Source organism: Perognathus longimembris, chromosome 5, assembly GCF_023159225.1.
Source record: "Perognathus longimembris pacificus isolate PPM17 chromosome 5, ASM2315922v1, whole genome shotgun sequence".
Taxonomy (NCBI): Eukaryota; Metazoa; Chordata; class Mammalia; order Rodentia; family Heteromyidae; genus Perognathus; species Perognathus longimembris.
Window position 1 is genome coordinate 52,108,255 of NC_063165.1, and position 17,718 is coordinate 52,125,972.

The 17,718-nt window shown below is 34.9% G+C and overlaps 1 protein-coding gene across 12 annotated transcripts in view; it reads right to left on the reverse strand.

Annotated features, from left to right (window-relative positions):
* The window catches only part of Dlg1 (discs large MAGUK scaffold protein 1), a 191,284-nt gene that overhangs the window by 93,863 nt on the left and 79,703 nt on the right, over positions 1-17,718 (reverse strand). The window contains exon 1 of one of the 12 annotated variants that reach the window (XM_048346894.1): positions 10,381-11,303. The exons of 10 other annotated variants lie outside the window; for them this stretch is intronic. In XM_048346894.1, the coding sequence (XP_048202851.1) occupies positions 10,381-10,614 (234 nt within the window). In that variant the 5' untranslated portion in view covers positions 10,615-11,303. Of the gene's footprint in view, positions 1-10,380; positions 11,304-17,718 lie in introns of those variants that run through there. One more of the 12 variants, XM_048346897.1, reaches the window with a different exon arrangement.

The window sequence follows — 17,718 nt, forward strand, 5'->3', positions numbered from 1 at the left end:
GGTGTAAGATATCACAAGAAATGTACACACTGCCCTATTATATAACTGTACCCCTTTTGCACAACACCTTGTCAAAAAATTTTTGTTTAATTAATAAATAAATTATAAAACAAAACAAAACAAAAAACAGGCAAAAAAAATTATGGTTTGGGGATGGGAATACGGCCTAGTGGTAAAGTGCTTGCCTCGTATACATAAAGCCCTGGGTTCGATTCCTCAGCACCACATATATAGAAAGAGCCAGAAGTGGCGCTGTGGCTCAGTGGTAGAGTGCTCCCCCCTTGAGCAAAAAAAGTAGCCAGGGATAGTGCTCAGGCCCTGAGTTCAAGCCCTAGCACTGGCAAAAAAAATAAAAATATGGTTTTATTGGCTGGACCTGTGTTAGTTAGGAGTCCTCTAGCAGAAACAGAACTCCCATTCTGTAATTGGGTTGGTTCTCCACATATCTAGATCCTTCAATCATAAGGCCAGAATATTTTGTGGAACTGCTAATGGTTATCATCATGTTAGTGTTGATGAAAATGATGATGCTTTTATGGATGCCAGGAATTATAGTACTTTGAATTTGGTTTTGTTTATTTTAAGTAGTTCTCGTGGTTGAACTCAGGACCTTGTGCTTGCTAGACAGGCAACTCTATACTTTAGTCATGCTCCCAAGTCCTCTTATTGCTTATTTTTCAAATAAAGATTCATGTTTCCTGCTGGAGCAGGCCTGGATCATGTTTCTTCTACCAATGTTTTCTGTGTAGTAGTTGAAAGGAGAGATGCGCAGCACCATACTCAACTTTTTTGTTGTTTCCTAGACTGGGTTTTATGGATTGTTTTGCTTGGGACATGGATCTTCTTCATCTCCATATCCTAAGTATCCTGAACCATAAACGTGAGCCAGAGATACTGGCCTAATTCTCATTTTGATGCAAGTAATATTTTAAGTGCATTTTTTTAAATGGATGAAGACTAAAAAATTAAGTAACTTTCCTAATCTAGGTGAGTACACAGGAGAATTCATACTTAAACTCAGGTCATTATCTTCTAAAGACTGTACATTTTACTAGTATACTACACTGTCACTTTGAAACCATTTAAGCAGTTTTGTTTTGTCTTTATTGTTAGTACAATTTACTACCAAGACAATATACAAACCAATATATACTCCAAAAGAAAAAAATACTCCAGTAATCCTTAGGTTAGGGGTTGGCAAACACTTTCTAGGGAAAATGTTTGTGGGCCATGTAGTTTTTGTGTCAACTATCCAATTCTGTTGCTGTAGCTGGAAATCAGCCATAATCATGATGTGGTGGCTCATGCCTATAATTCCAGCTATGAGAGAGGGGGAGGCTGAGAGGACTGCACAGGCAAAAAGTTAGGTAGATCTCCATATCAACTAATAAAAAGATGGGTGTAGTGGGCAAGTGTGTGCATCTTAGTTACATGGGAAACATAAACAGGAGAATTGAGGTCTAGGCTCCACAGGGACACCTTATTTATTTGTTTTTGTTGCCAGTCCTGGGGTGTGGACTCAGGGCCTGAGCACTGTCCCTGGCTTCTTTTTGCTCAAGGCTAGCACTCTGCCACTTGAGCCACAGCGCCACTTCTGGCCATTTTCTGTATATGTGGTGCTGGGGAATTGAACCCAGGGCCTCATGTATATGAGGCAGGCACTCTTGCCACTAGGCCATATCCCCAGCCCCAGGGACACCTTATTTAAAAAATAACAAAATCAAAAGTGTCTGGAGCATAGCTTAATTGGTAGAGCACCTGCCTAACAAGTACATGGCTCTGAGTTCAAGCCCTTCTACAACCAAAACAAAACAACTCAATTCCCCACTCCCTTCTCTGAAAAAATAGAACCAAAGCATGAACAAGATACAAATAGGCAGGACTATGTTCCAAAAAACTATATTTACAAAAACACAGATGGCAGGCTAGATTTGGCCTGTAGATACCTATTTGACAACACCTGCTTTAAGAATTTTTGTTTTGTTTTTAAAAGGAAGGAGAGGGGCTTAGGAGCTGGTCCAGGTAGTAAAGAAAACAGAAGATGTCAACATCCTGTGTTAGCTTTTACTAGAAGCAGTTTACTTCTTTTGTAAGGCTCAACTTCTAAAAAAAATAAGTACCTCCAACACAAAACATGGGCATAATTAAAACACAAACATTTAAGAAGATTTCAGGTTTCATCTAGGTTCTTTAAAATACTTTTAATAATAGGCTGGCATAGTTGACATATGCCTGCAACTCCAGCTATTCTATTCAGTAGGCAAGAGACAAGAAAATAGTGAGGTTAGCAGCAGTTAGCATTATACTATCTTCAAAAACAAACTAAAATTAAAAGGACTATGAGTATGGCTCAAGTGGCAGGAAGAGGACCTCAATTTAATTTTTCTGTATCCCCAAAAAGAAAAGCAAATGACTTGTCTATATCAATTATCTATATCAAAGTTCTATAATTATTTTTGAAAGAATTTAGACTCTTAAGAGTATATAGTTTTGCTTTGAAAAAAAATGATTAAAATATGATTTTTGTTTTCTTTTTCCCTCCTTCCCTTCCCTTCTTCCCTACCTCTTTTGTGGTAATGGGGATTTAAACCTAAGGCTTTGGACTCACTGTATGTGTTTGCTCAGCTGGCACATTACCACTTAAGCCATGCCTTAAGCCCTGTTTTTGCTAGTGATTTTGGAATCTCACAGACTTTTCTGTCCAAGCTGGCTTCCAACCAAGATTCTGGATCCCAGTCTCAACAGAGTTAGAAGTGTGCCTGGTGCTCTTTATTCTTCTGAAGTCCTGCTATGGTACATAGCACAGCTAAACCATTAATTCTTATAATTGAAATGTACCTTATTTGTTTTCCTGAATACTCTGAAATAAATTTAAGTTGACATCCTTTTGAGACATTAGATGGTTCTACAAAAATAATGGAATTATATATCAAAACATGAGTGTGGAATTATTTTAATTTAAATAACACATTATAATTTCTAGTTTTTATTTTGGGACTAATAAATTTTTTAAAGCAATCATTTGGTCATACTGTGCCGTAACTATAACTTTTTCATGCTCCAGAGCTAGTTGAATCAGTAAGAGTTCAGTCCCATCAAAACCAAAGATAGGGCTAGGAATGTGGCTTAGTGGTAGAATGCTTGCCTGGTATGCATGAAGCCCCATGGATTCGATTCCTCAGCACCACATTAACAGAAAAGGCTGGAAGTGGCACTGTGGGTCCAGTGGTAGAGCAAATAGGTCTGAGCACAGAAAGGCTCAGGGATAGAGCGGAGGCCCCGAGTTCAAGTTCCAGGACTAGCAAAAAAAAATAGCAATAATAACAATATTCAGAAATGGGACCAACTTGGGGCTTACTAAAGGAAGAGATTAGGCGGGGATCTTATTAATGGTGATGAGAAGTGCTTTAAATAAATTTATACAGAGACAAAAGTTGTCCTCTTAAAATTACACTGGCAACCTTAGTTTGCACCTACTACAACACAGGTCCAGTTAATTGATTTGCATATGTATGAAAAATTAACATATCAGTTAAGTTTATTTAAACTTTCTTTTTTTGTTGTTGTGGTTGTGTGGCTCGAACTTTTGGCCTAGGCACTGTCCCTGAGTTCTTTTGCTCAAGGCTAGTTAGTGCCCTACCACTTTCAGAGTGGCACTTCTGGTTTTCTGGTGGTTACTTGGAGCTAGGAGTTTCACAGACTTTCCTGCACAGGCTGGCTTTGAACTGCGATCCGTAGCTCTCAGCTTCCTGAGTACAGGATTACAAGCAAGAGCCACTAGCACCTCACATTAAAGTTTCTTAAATGAGGTAATAAATATAAGCTACTGTTTTCCACATAGTTTGAACAAATATTTTTGCCTTTTTTCAAAATTCAAAATTGAAATAAAAACAGAACTGAAAATACTATGGAAACAACAGTACTAGGAAGTACAAAGAATAACAAAGTAAAAATATCTTTGAAGAAATAGAAGCTCCAAACGTCTTCTTAGCCATCAGAAAATAAAGTGAAAATAATGACCAACCTATATGAGGTTTATTTATGCAACAAATATTTATCAAGTGCATTCTCCAGGTTCTAGTGATACAAAAGAAAAAAACACACATCTAGTAGAATTAGTTCTTGTGAAGTTTATAGTTTAGTGGCTAATATTAAACATAATCATTAACCAATTTACTACTGAATTATAGTCGTAGTAAGACTCAGAAGTACTTTTCTTATGAAAACAAACACTGCTTCAAAGTAAACAAGGGCAAAAATGTAGGCTGAATCTCTGATGAATCCCATGAGCATGTGGCTCATTTTTTTAGCACTGTTAACACTTCAAAAGTTAATTTTACACTTGCTTGAATATATTAAAAATATGTAAATTGGAGTCTATAAAATTTCTTTCTTTTTGCCTAGTTGTCCTTGAGGAAAGGGCCATCTAATAAACAGGACACCCCCTATAAAACCACAAAGATCAAAATAACACATTGCCTGTCTATAAATAATTTAAATGAAAGATTTTATTTTCTTCAGGAAGCATATTATTTGTTTTTTTCAGAATATGTTGTACTTAATCCTTACCGGTAATCTAATCTGAATTAAAGTATCAATTTTGCACATTAGAGTAGATTTAGGTTCACAGCAAAACTGAGTGGCAAGTACAGCAAGTTCCCATATATGTAGCTGCTGTGCAACAGGCACAGGTAGGTGCACACAACCACACCCACCATCAACATCCCTGCATCATAGAGTGGTATATTTGTTACAGTCAATGAAGCTACACTGAAGCATCATTATCACTCAAAGTTCATTCTTTCTGCTGAAGTTTTAACAAATGTATAATGATAAGTATTCACAACTATTGAATCATAAAGAGTAGTCTCACTGTATTCTATTATTCATTCCGCCTCTCAAACTCTACCAACTACTGATTTTTAAAAATATCTCTGTAACTCTGCCTCTTCCAAAATGTTATAAGGTTGGAATCATGTATAACCTTTTCAGACTGCTTTTTTCACTCAGTAATAGGTATTTAATATTCCTCCATGTGGCTTGTGACTTGGTATTTTTTTTTTGTTACTCAATTATTGAAGAACATTCTATCAAACCACTTACTGACAAGGTATTTGCTTGCTTCTGCACTTTGACAACTATAAACAGAATTATAAACATCTATGTGTAGGCTTTTATGCAGACCTAAGGTTTCAGTTAATTCAGTTAAATATCAAGGAATGCAATGTTGGACTGCAGAGTACATTCTGTTTTAAGAGTTTATTAATCATTATAAACAATTACTTTCTGTTTAAACCTCAGCTCTATGTTTTTCTCATGGGTCCTAGTATACAAAGACTGGTATTGCTTCCTAAGTATTACTTAGGTACTTTTTTTAAATTTAAATTTTATTGACAAGGTGATGTGCAAAGGGGGTACAGTTACATAATAAGGTAGTGAGTACATTTCTTGTCATATTTGTTACACCCTCATTTTTCTTTCCCTTCCCTAGTTCAGGTAAGCATATATACAATATCCAGTGTACCAAAATCATACACAGTAACCACATAGGGTACACCAAAGGAAATTCACCTAGACCATTAAACGTAATGACAACAATAGAATCCTCCTGTATCCTTCTCTTGGAGTTCTTTTTGCTTATCCTCATCTTATATAATCATGTGTACATAGCTGTTGAGCTACTGTGCTCCACTGATAGGCCTATCCTAGACCTTTTTATGTTTGCTTAGTAGTTTTTGGGTTGTAGATAATGTACGGTCGCTGACCCAAACACGTGGAAATACCATTTGAAAAGAAGTTTGTTATTTTTCAGACCTGGTCTTTACTGTCCCCTCCCCCCCCCAACAGTCATATACCAAGTAGACCATGCACCTTTGTTCTCTGTGTTCTAGGCTTGTCTCACTTAGTATTATTTGTTCAAGCTCTGACCATTTCCCTGCGAATACCAATATTTTATCATTTCTAATTGCGATGTAGTATTCCATTGCGTACAGGTACTACATTTTTTGGATCCATTCATCTGTAGTGGGGCATCTGGGTTGTTTCCATATTTTGGCTATTGTGAATTGTGCAGCAATAAACATGGATGTGCAGATGTCTTTATGGTATCCTGAGACCTGTTGTCCAGGATAGATGACTTAGGCACATTTTTTAATATATACATATAGGTGCCCAGGAAAAAATATAGATAAATGGAGAAGTAATACATATTGCACAATATTGTTCATGGGAAAACAAGGAACAACTGATGTCCAAATTTGAGTTTAATATTAACTTAGAAAGAGTTTGAGTGACAAATTCAGAAATACAAGTCTGTGCTAAGAATCAGAGCTTACAGCCAGTACAGCAGGTAACTATTTCTACACTTTGGTCCTGGAAATAGCAATTTAAAAAAGATTAGCCACATGCAAGGCAATGAATGGACCTAGTAAATTTTTTTAAGTAAAGTGTGTCAGGCTCAGACAAATGACTCAGTCTTTTCTCATATGTGGAAGCTAGATCTAAAATACAAACATACAGGCTGGGTGCACTGGTGGCTCACCCCTGTAACCCTAGCTAATCAAGAGGCTGAGATCTGAGGATAGCAGTTCAAAGTCAGCCCAAGCAAGAAAGTCTGTGAAACTTGTGTCTCCAATTAACTACCAAAAAGCTGGAAACGAAGCTGTGGCACAAATGGTAGAGCTCTAGTTTTGAGAACTAAAGCTCAGGCAGTGCCCAGGCCTGAGTTTAAGCCACAGGGGATGGCGTACACATGTACACGCACACACACACAAATGCATGATAACATATTCAGGGCTCTATGCATATATACAAACAAACTGACTAAAGGATGGTATATGTAGGAGGAGTCCAAAGGTATAACCCCGTTCAACAATGAATGTACTGTTTATCAAATGGATACTGGGAAGCAAAAACATGTTTTTGAAGGAGGGTAAAGAGGGGAGCATATGAATAGAGGAAAGGTAAGCAAAGAAGTAATCATATGCAATGATATAGCACCAAAAAGTCAAAGGAAGAAAAAGAATTTAAAAGCGTGCAATTCAGTTAAAAGCTGTTGTCATGTTAAGTAAAAAGAACATTGAAAATTGATCATGGATTTGAAATTATACACTTAACACATGGATGAAATTTTTTTAAAAAATTGGTTGGCTGGGGCTGGGAATATGGCTTAGTGGTAAAGTGCTCACCTCATATACATGAAACTCTGGGTTCGATTCCTTAGTACCATATATATAGAAAAATCTGGTAGCGGCACTGTGTCAAGAGGTAGAGTGCTAGCCTTGAGCAAAAAGAAGCCAGGCTGAGTTCAAGCCCCAGGACTGCCAAAAAAAAAAAAAAAAATTGGTTGGCTGTTTTAATGAAAAATATTTTAATAGGTATATTGATGGGAATTATTTAATAGAGAGGAAATGATACATGAAGAAAGTGAATTTGAGAAGTCCTTGAGTAGTCCCTTTCACATTCCTCTCTGCCTTACTCATAATAATCCATGGTTCATGACTATAAAAAGTGCCTTCATAATCTCAACCCTTGCCTCTGGCACTTCATTGGTAAGATGCAATCTTGGATAACTGCAGCTTTGCCTCTTCCACAGCAGCTCTTGAACACATTAAACTTCCAGTACTGGTTTTTTGGCTCCCCACTCTCAAAGTGATAATCTGCTCTGTGTTCTAGCCTTTTATATGAACCACTTGTGTTCCTAAATCTCATCCTTCAATTAGTCTCTTTGACTAACCAAGCGCTTCTCTAATTTTCTTCTTTCTTCACATAAATCACTCTGTGAAATAAGACATGGTAGTAAGAGTACTGGGGAATGTGAGCTCAAAATAACAACTGCCAATTGCCATTAAATGTTTACAACTTAGAATATTTGAGAAGTACAGTGGATGGTATTAAAAAAGTTCCAAACATAACTAAGATCAGTTTAGTGAAAGAAAAAAAATCAAACAGGTCCTTAGGGATAAAGATATCAAGAATAAATAAAGAAGTCAAGATTTTTGATGGATTATATAAAGATATTGAAAATCACTAAAAATAATTACATATACAGTGGGCAAAAGAGGTAAACCAGGTGATGAACTAATCAGTTGAGTATGATTTAATAGGAGAGATTCAGATGACTAGAGAAGGGTAGAATATAGAAAGTACTGCTTGATGACATCTGAGTAATGATTTATATACTACTAAACTTAATTTTACTAACAAGTTGCCAATCTACTAAAAGTACTAGGTATCCAAAATCAATTAAAAGTTAATCTTCTCATCAAATCTTAGAAAAGAGCATTTCTGACAACACTAAAAAATGAGATCCCTGCTGTTTATCAATCAAGTACAAATCACCATCACATCATATTGACATACAGCATGTTAAATAAATATGAAACTTCATTAACATACTTGTTTCTAACAATATACAAATACCTCTAGCTCTACAAAAATAAAACTACCATGTGAAAGTTATTAAGCAAAACAGAAAAGTATGTATTCTAGTACCAATGAAGATAAAAATGTTCTCAAGTTCTTGGTTTCATTATTTTTTATCCTATAAAATAGAAACTAATGAGTTTTAACAAAATAGTTGGATCTATAAACTTATGCAATCCATCAGTTAGAAATCTATAGAGTGTGAGGTGAAATGGTGCTTCTCCAGAGCAGGAGAAAACAGAAACCAAAACTTGTGACACTCCCAGAGATGAAATACAAAGGTAATGAAAAAACAATTATCAGGAAAGAGGTATGAAAAAGAAACTAATTTATCAGTATACAAAAATCATTTGAGCCAATCTGGGTGAGAAGAGTAAGATTTAAAACAACCCAGTAAGTTCAAAGTTCTATTTCACTGCAACAGATAGCATTTTTTCCTCTAAGTAAATATAATGTGATTATATGGTTTCAGCAGTTTTATATGTGAACTATTTCTATCTTTTTATTGTATGCCCTTAAGATAAAAACAGATATATCAATGGTAATATGCATGTGTGTATATTTTCATATGCAGTTAATGTGTTTATTTACATAAGCTGTATGTATTAATAAAATGTTTAAATTGTCTTTCTTGCTGATAATGGAAAGTATCCTTTAATATTAACCTATAATAAATAATAACAATAAACTTTAGTCTTGTTATCCCTTTATGGAATATGCAATTATAGTCAAAACTATTAAACTGTATTCTTGGAACTGTATTTTGTTTGAGAAAATGAATCATTGCCCTCCAGTAAGTTCTGTCTTTAAGTAGCTTCTGGGCCTACATACAAAATAATACTTCCTATCCAAAAAATTTCATTTATCTGACTTTTAAAAGTTGACACCATTTAAGAAAAGTATTATAATTCTAGAAACTAAAAGCAATAAATATGCCCTGATAGTTATAGTTCATATTTATGGTGCTATGTCTAATTATTTTTATAATGGCTTTAAGGGAATTTATTCTTAAAAGGCTCTAAAATAATGTTATATATTCTGTATGCAATTTATTTTAATTATTATTGATGGCAAAGGACATAAAAAGCATTCTTAACTTCCTTCTAAACCATTTCTCATCCATTATTTTTACAAGAGCTGAATGACTGTTAAAATACATTTTAAAATATTAATGCTTACCCATCTCCCCTTTATGCCAAACAACAGGTATTTCACTCATTAATTACCTTTATGTTTTTCTCCTACATTTAATTATCTTAAAAAATGAATGTATAGTACTCTATTTTAATTTGGAACTTTCAGTGTTTATCCCTTTAAAATGTGATCTGAATATTAAAAAAAGACCATGCAATGTTACAAGTTTACTGATTACAAATTAATGATAGATAGCATCTACTTATATGTGTATATGAAATATATTTATAAAAATTAAATCACTTAATCTCTTGAATAAAGCAGTGCAACTTTAAGATATAAACATATGCAATACTATCCAACCGTATTAAGTTTATTCTCAAAGCACAAAAATGAAAATATTTTGGTTTTTTACTGTAATAATCTCTCTAAGGTTATCTAACAACATGTAAGAACTAAACAAATAGATATTTTCTTTGTTGCTTTGCTCAGACATTATACTTTAGAGTTTTTAACAGTTTAAAAATAAGATAAGCACTATTAATTATATTTCAATGTATCATTGGCTTTATATTTTTAAAGAAGTCATTCTACAGAATCTGTGACTGTTTTGTTTGGCATTACATAAGAGCATAGGGAAAATACTTTTCATTTTCCCATTTGTGCATAAGACCTGCAGAAATGGACTGAAAACATAAATTTCTGTGTATCTAACACATCAACAAATGACTATTTTTAGTAAGAAGCCTGCACTAAGTCATTTTTGCAAAGCAAATGTTAACAGAAATACATTGAAAATAATTTCAACAAGTGGTATGTTACCTGGGTGGAGCTGGTGGCTACGGAGATGCAGTCAATAAAGCTGTGTCTTCGAGTGAAAAATGCAACTATCTGCTGCCAGCGTGAAGGTTCTGGCTCAGCTTGCAGTTCATCTGACGAGCCCTTTTTGGCCCAGTGTTTCTGCTTTGGGCCTACTGAGCCATGGCTAGAACTAGTATTGCCTCCTCGACTGGCGCGAGAGTACAGAAGTGTGTTGTTTCCGAAAATGTAATTCATCTCTGCAGCCCTGCAGGTGGTTGCCAAGCAGTCTTACTTCTCTACCAGCTGCTGAGTGGTGAATGATCGGTAAAAACTGCAGCTAGAATTACAGCAGCATCACTTGTAGATCAGGGAAAATAAAAACCTTGAGAAATGATGCTCATTTTCTCTGTAGTTTTCCTCCTATGAAAGAGCTTGTATCTTCCCTCTGTACCTGTTAGCTGTATGATGGCTGAGTTTATTTTTGCAGACAAAAAAAAAGACGACATAAGGTAGATTTCTTTCTCGTGATTATTTTTCACCAGCGTCTGCAGGAACCAAAAGCTGTTCTTTTGTTAGCTGATAACTAGATGGACTGAAATCCAGGAAGTGAGGTCGATTAGCAGGTAAAGAAGGATGTTATAAACACTGGACTACCAAGACCCTTTGGGGCTGCCTGATTTAATGCACTGGGTGGAGAAATCCAGGATTACTAAGTTTCAATCACAGCCTGTAGTAAAATCCGATGGCATTTTACTGCTTACATAAATTATAAATATGAACTGAATTTTAAAATACAAGCATATTCTTTCTGTCAGCAGCCCTGACTGTTAAATAACCTCACTAAAACAGTATTTATCACTAACAAACAAGCATTGTTTTTAAGTTTTTGAAGGTACTCTCCATGTTAAATTCTAATGGTAACATCTCAAGATCTAATGTAGGAATAGGTTCATTTATAATGTAGCATGATCAATTTATGTAGTGAGATGATTTCTAATGTTTCAATAATTGAGTTTCGAGACAGAATAAGTATATGGTCTCTCAAACTTTTATAATAAAGAGAATTGTTGAGAAGTTATCAGCCTCATCCCTCTTCTTTGTTATAATCATTAAGATTATAAGGTTATAAATTTAAAAAATGCAAAACAATACTGCTTTGTTTTATGACTAGGGAGATGCTCTTTATTCATTGCTGTACAATACTACTCACAAAATAATATTATTTGACTGCTAATGGACATTGTTCAATATCTAATAACTATCTCTTTTTGACTTAGTAGTTAACCTCAGAATTGCCAGGATACTAGTTTAAAATCTAAGTTAAAAAAAAAAATTTCCCTAAGTGAATCAAATACCCTTAAGTTTGAGAACTAGATTCCTAAGCCTGCTTTCTCCTATGTTAGTATATAATAAATGGTTCCTTGAAAACTGTTGTGAACAAAGATAATACTTTACAATTTACTCATAGATAAGTAATTAATTTTTTAAATTTATTTTATTTTTTAAGTTTTATTTTATTTTTATGTTTTGCCAGTCCTGGGGTTTGGACTCAGGGCCTGAGCACTGTCCCTGGCTTCTTTTTTTGCTCAAGGCAGCACTCTGCCACTTGAGCTACAGCGCCACTTCTGGCCTTTTCTATATATGTGGTGCTGAGAAATTGAACCCAGGGCTTCATGTATGTGAGAGTCAAGCGCTCTTGCCACTAGGCCATATTCCCAGCCCAAGCAATTAAATTTTTACCTGACATGAGCACATTTTATTTTAATGCCTAACCTCAGTCATGGATATTTTTTGGATGTATATTAACAAAATTTTGTAGTCTGTGTGATTATCAGCACAAACTAGATCAGTCTACTGGAAAGTAGACTACAACACTGAAGTCCACTGCAAATCTGGCTCAGCAAGAAAAGAAATTCACGCTATTTCTATGATTCTTTCCTTAAGATATGCTTCCCCGCCCCCCACCCCAAAGAGCTGATAGACATGTGGGATTCTTGGGGCTAAGATGCGCTGTGATACAGATTAGGGCAGAAGCTTTTGTGTCTTTTCTTAAGGACTGTAGCACAGTAGATGATAATCTGTAGCAATAGTCAGACTGATTTTATCTAGCTGGAGGTAAAGGAATAAAGGAAAATACTAAAAGCAGACAAAGGACTAAGAATTCTCTTTGAATGAAAAGTTAAGACTGCTTGAAAAAAAATTGAAGTTTTACTATAGGTCAGGTAATTAATAAAGAACTAATAAATGAAGTATATACAAGTGCTATAATAACTGGTTTGACTGGAAATTGATAAACATATTCTGATGAAAACCCAGGGAAAGGAAAAACAAAACAAAGCATACTAGAGTTAAAATAGGTTTTTTTTTTAAAATTGTAGATTAGTATTACAAGGACACTGAATACAAGTGCTGAATGTAAACCTTCTACCACAAGTTGCAGACAGAACAAAAAGTCCTTAGTATACACCGATTTATCACAGAAAGCCAAAGAGCTTCAGGTATAATTTGAAGTTCACAGAGCCCTCCATCCCATATTTCTCCATATCACAAGGAATACTTCTCAATGTATGAATTTCCTATTCAAAGCCACTCACAGAAAAAAAAGCTTGAAATTTCAAAAAAAGCTTCTTTGGTTAAAATGTCATGTTACCTGAGCCTAAGCATACAAAATGTACTGCATACAAAACCACGTATGTACCTAAATCACAAATAGTTTCATGATTGACTGGAGGCAGAAGGCAACCAACAGTTCTTTGGTTTACAGTAGCCTCACTCACTGTGTAAGAGTTGAAAGATAAAATCTAATAACACAAAATTTAAGTTCATTATAGAAAAATATAGAAAGCCTATCTAAAATAGTGAGGTAAAATTGACATGTAACCTTAAAAATATTCTACTAATGTGTGTGTGCATGTTCATGTGCACGTGCACAAGCATGCACATGTGCATGTGTATGCTGGTTTTGAAGCCTGAATTCTGGGGCCTGGTCATTGTCCCTTAAGCTTTCATGCTCAAGGCTAGCATTCTACCACTTGAGCCACAACTTCCATTTCTGGCTTTTTGGTAGTTAATTGGAAATAAGAGGCTCACAGACTTTTCTGCCCAGGCTGGCTTTGAACCACATCCCTTAGATCTAAGCTTCCTGAGTAGGTAGGATTACAGGTATGAGCTAGTGGTACCCAACTCTACTAACATTTTTATAATATGCAAAAATTAATATCCGTTTTCTGTACTATTTAAGGTTTTCTTTGTCATAGAATTATAATGCATAGTAACCTAAACAATGAGAGAAAACTAATTTAGTAAGCACATGTATTAGATGTACTATTATATAACTTCAAATATGATTATGAAAAACTTATTACTGTAAAGATGATTTTGTAAATGAAAGATACTTCAAAATGTATACAGGATAGGTCTTCAATTATTTGCACACACTTCCAAACTCACAAGTGGGAGGCTATTAGGTATAAGAACCAAGGCAAATATTGAATAATCTTGGTGAAAATTATTTTTAAATGTTAGACAGCATGAGAAAAAAACAATATAAAAACTCTAAAATACTAAAAAAAATAACAATGCTAACAAACTATAATAAGACATTGTCTTACTCCTTTGCCATTACAATTTATGTTTAAAAAGCTTAAACATTTAATTGTGCTAAGATAGGAAAAGACTGAGCTGAAAATATTGGTAACTTAGATGGAAAACCTCTAATCATGTACACACAAATCCCTTTTACATGGGCACCATCTAGTGGCTAAATGATATACAAATTATATGCTCTCAGCACACCAGGGCCACCCCAAAAACCTAGAAAGAAAATTCAATACTTCTAGTATGTTTCAGAGGTGCAGAAACAAGTTGAATTAAAAAAACAACAAAAAACCATGCTGATATTTACCTGAGACTATTTACTTCAGACAAGGAAAATTATATTCCTGTAGCATTCAGCTTGGAAGGCTTATAATGTGCTCATGTTTGTTTTGTCCCCTCATTTCTCGTGTTAAAAACAAAACTATCAGGAACTGCTAGATACTCATTTTGGCTAATTATCTGTTCATTTACCATGTTCTATTTTTATTTCAAGTTCCTCTTTTTTTTTTGGCCAGTCCTGGGGCTTGGACTCAGGGCCTGAGCACTGTCTCTGGCTTCTTTTTGCTCAAGGCTAGCACTCTACCACTTGAGCCACAGCGCCACTTCTGGCCGTTTTCTGTATATGTGGTGCTGGGGAATTGAACCCAGGGCCTCATGTATAGGAGGCAAGCACTCTCGCCACTAGGCCATATCCCCAGCCCTCAAGTTCCTCTTAACAAGTTATTATTTTTCATTTTTAGTGGTACTAGAGGTTCTAGGGTTTGAATTCAGGGCCTTGTACTTGGTTAGACAGGCACTTTATCACTTGAGCCACAAATCCAGCCAACAGTACTTTTTTTGTACATTCTGTTTTTGAACAAAAAATTCCTTACCTCAGTAAGTGAAAACACATGGATTATTTTGTCCCTTCAATGACTATTACAGATTCCTATATACTGAATAATGTACCTGTTGACCACTTGCCATTTCAGTTCCATTAACTTATTTTTTAAAAAGACTAAGTATTTGCATATTTGTTCGGTTTACTGTCTGAATAGTTTTCTCCTAATTCTCAACTCACTTTCAGTTTTTTTTTCTTTTAGAGCTTTGATACTTTACTTGGCTGCAATACAAATTTACTCACTATGTCCTTCTTCATATTAAGTCTTTACTGTGACTTGACCTAAAATTAGAGAATATGTTTGAGTCTTAAATTATAAAATTGTAATTCTCTTCATACTAAGTACCAAATAAATTAATTTTCATAGTTTATTTCATTATTTCAGTAATGAGAACTACTACTGAACCTTGTAGACTATGTCCATAGAACTTTTTTTTCCTACAATCCATATATGTACTTTTTATTGAATTTGTTAATGGTACAGAGTTCTTGCACTACCAAACCATGCCTGAGAATCCAAAGAAAGAAATGATCCATAGAACTTTAAAAAGAACTTTAGTACAATGCTGAAGTTTCATCATATTATAACCTTCCAACAATATTTTCTCCTGAAATGCCTCCAATTCTGACTTGGTATGTTTCAAGCCTTGTTCAAATGTGCCAACTGTATTTCTTTAATAATCTAATATCTCCTTGTTTTTTTTCATGTTATATGTGCTATTATAACTATGTTTGCAGTAAAAATACTAATTACTGAAGTCAATCAAGATTATAAGCATTGAATAGTTGTATTTATTGACAAGCAAAGCTAACAGACTAACAATAAGTTTTAAAAATGTGCCTGTTAAACAAATTTTACTTTTGTAACATTCGCTTTTTTTAGAACTATGACAAGCACTGCCTACTCCTCTGTATTCTACTTAACAAACTCCTCCGCCTCCTCAGATATTTTGCCAAATTATGAAAATAATAAATCAGATAAGTCTTCTATGAATACCTGAACAGATGCTTTGTTTCGTTCCAAACTACAACACTCTGAAAGTGGAATCAAGTGACCACATTAGCTTTTATTTCTTTTCTATTTCTATATTTCAAATAAGATATATTCCTTTACTGAGTTTCATGTTTGCTGTATTTTAATTTTTTTGAATTGAAATAATTAAAACTTGCCTTGTATCAAAGTAAAATTCCCCTCTCCACCCACTTTTGATTTTTCTAAAAGAAATTAAAGGAACCCTTATCAATTGTACATGTCATTATATTTTCCTATTCTTAATTTATTTTACCCCTCATATAATTATTTTATGAACTGACTGTTGCATAAACCATATTTGATGTAAAGGAATCCCAATAAAACCTTATTAATTCTTTTATTTATTTTTGTGGCCGGTCCTGGGGCTTGAACCTAGGGACTGGGAATGTCCGAGCTTTTCTGCTCATGGCTAGTGCTCTGCCACTTGAACCATAGCCTCATTGGAGATGAAGAATCTCATGAACTTTACTGCCCAGGCTGACTTTGAACTGGGAACCTCAGATCTCAGTCTCCTGAGTAGCTAGGATGACAGGAATGAGCTATTTCTTAAATTACAATTACATCAGAATATAATGTCAAGAAATATCTACAACTTGCAGAAGTGTTTGTATGCTTTGGCTCAGTAATCTGACTTCAGAAAATCTATCTTAAGGAAATAACTAAGCACTTTTATTTCCCAAAGAGTATTCACTACATTCTTTCTGAACTCTAATATATGGAACAAGTTCACAGAACAAAGACTTCTTGTTAAAAGATGTGAAATGTGAAATATAAAGAAGAATTTTGATTCTTTAAAAATTTTTATGATCTTTCAGATAATTATACAAAGGAAGTGCCACTTCACAAAAGCAGTTTAGGAATACAATGCATCTTGATCCTTCAACATTCTCACCCCCCTGTAACTTACCCCTTCTCTTATTTTTCTTAATTTTGTGGTATATACAATGAGTTATTTATTAATTTTTTATCGCTATTATAAAATGGATTACCTTTTCTTTTCTTTCTTGCCAGGCCTGAGGCTTGAACTCAGGGCCTAACCACTGTCCCTGGCTTCTTTCTGCTCAAGGCTAGCACTCTATCACTGGAGCGCCACTTCCGGCCTTTTCTGTTTATGTGGTGATAAGGAATCGAACCCAGGGCTTCATGCATGCTAGGCAAGCACTCTACCTCTAAGCCACATTCCCAGCCCCAGATTACCTTTTCATAAGTCAGGTTATGAGTATAATTTTGGACAATGTCACCCCTTCTTTCACTCTGTCTCAGTTTAGATAATTTATTCTATGGAAATGAAAACTTGATAGTTTCTATTCAGTTCCCAGATATAAACCAGACAGCAAGTCAAAGAAGAAAGAGATAAATTACTTAATAGTCAAGGGCTTAGTAACTGCTTCAAAAATTGATACTGTTATATCCCCTCCCCCTCCCCCACCCCCCCAGTCTTGGAGCTTGGACTCAGGGCCTGACCACTGCACTGTCCCTGGCTTTTTTTTTTTTTTTTTTTTTTTTTTGCTTAGGTCTAGCACTCTGTTACTTGAGCCACAGCGCCACTTCTGGCGCCACTTCTGGCTGTTTTCTATATATGCCACTAGCCATATCCCCAACCCTACCTACTGTTATTTTCTTTTAGAAGAAAATAAACTGAAAACGATTTAACAATAGCCTAACAAATACAGCCAGGTTTCATCTGCTTTGTAATGAGACCTGTTGGTTATTATTATAGTACTAAGATAGATTTATGCTGGTACTTTCTTGATCTTACTAAAATATGTCAACAAAGGTTTACATACAGCTACCCAAAGACTGTCACTCGAAGGCAATGACAAAATGCTAGCAACTGTAACTTCAGAAA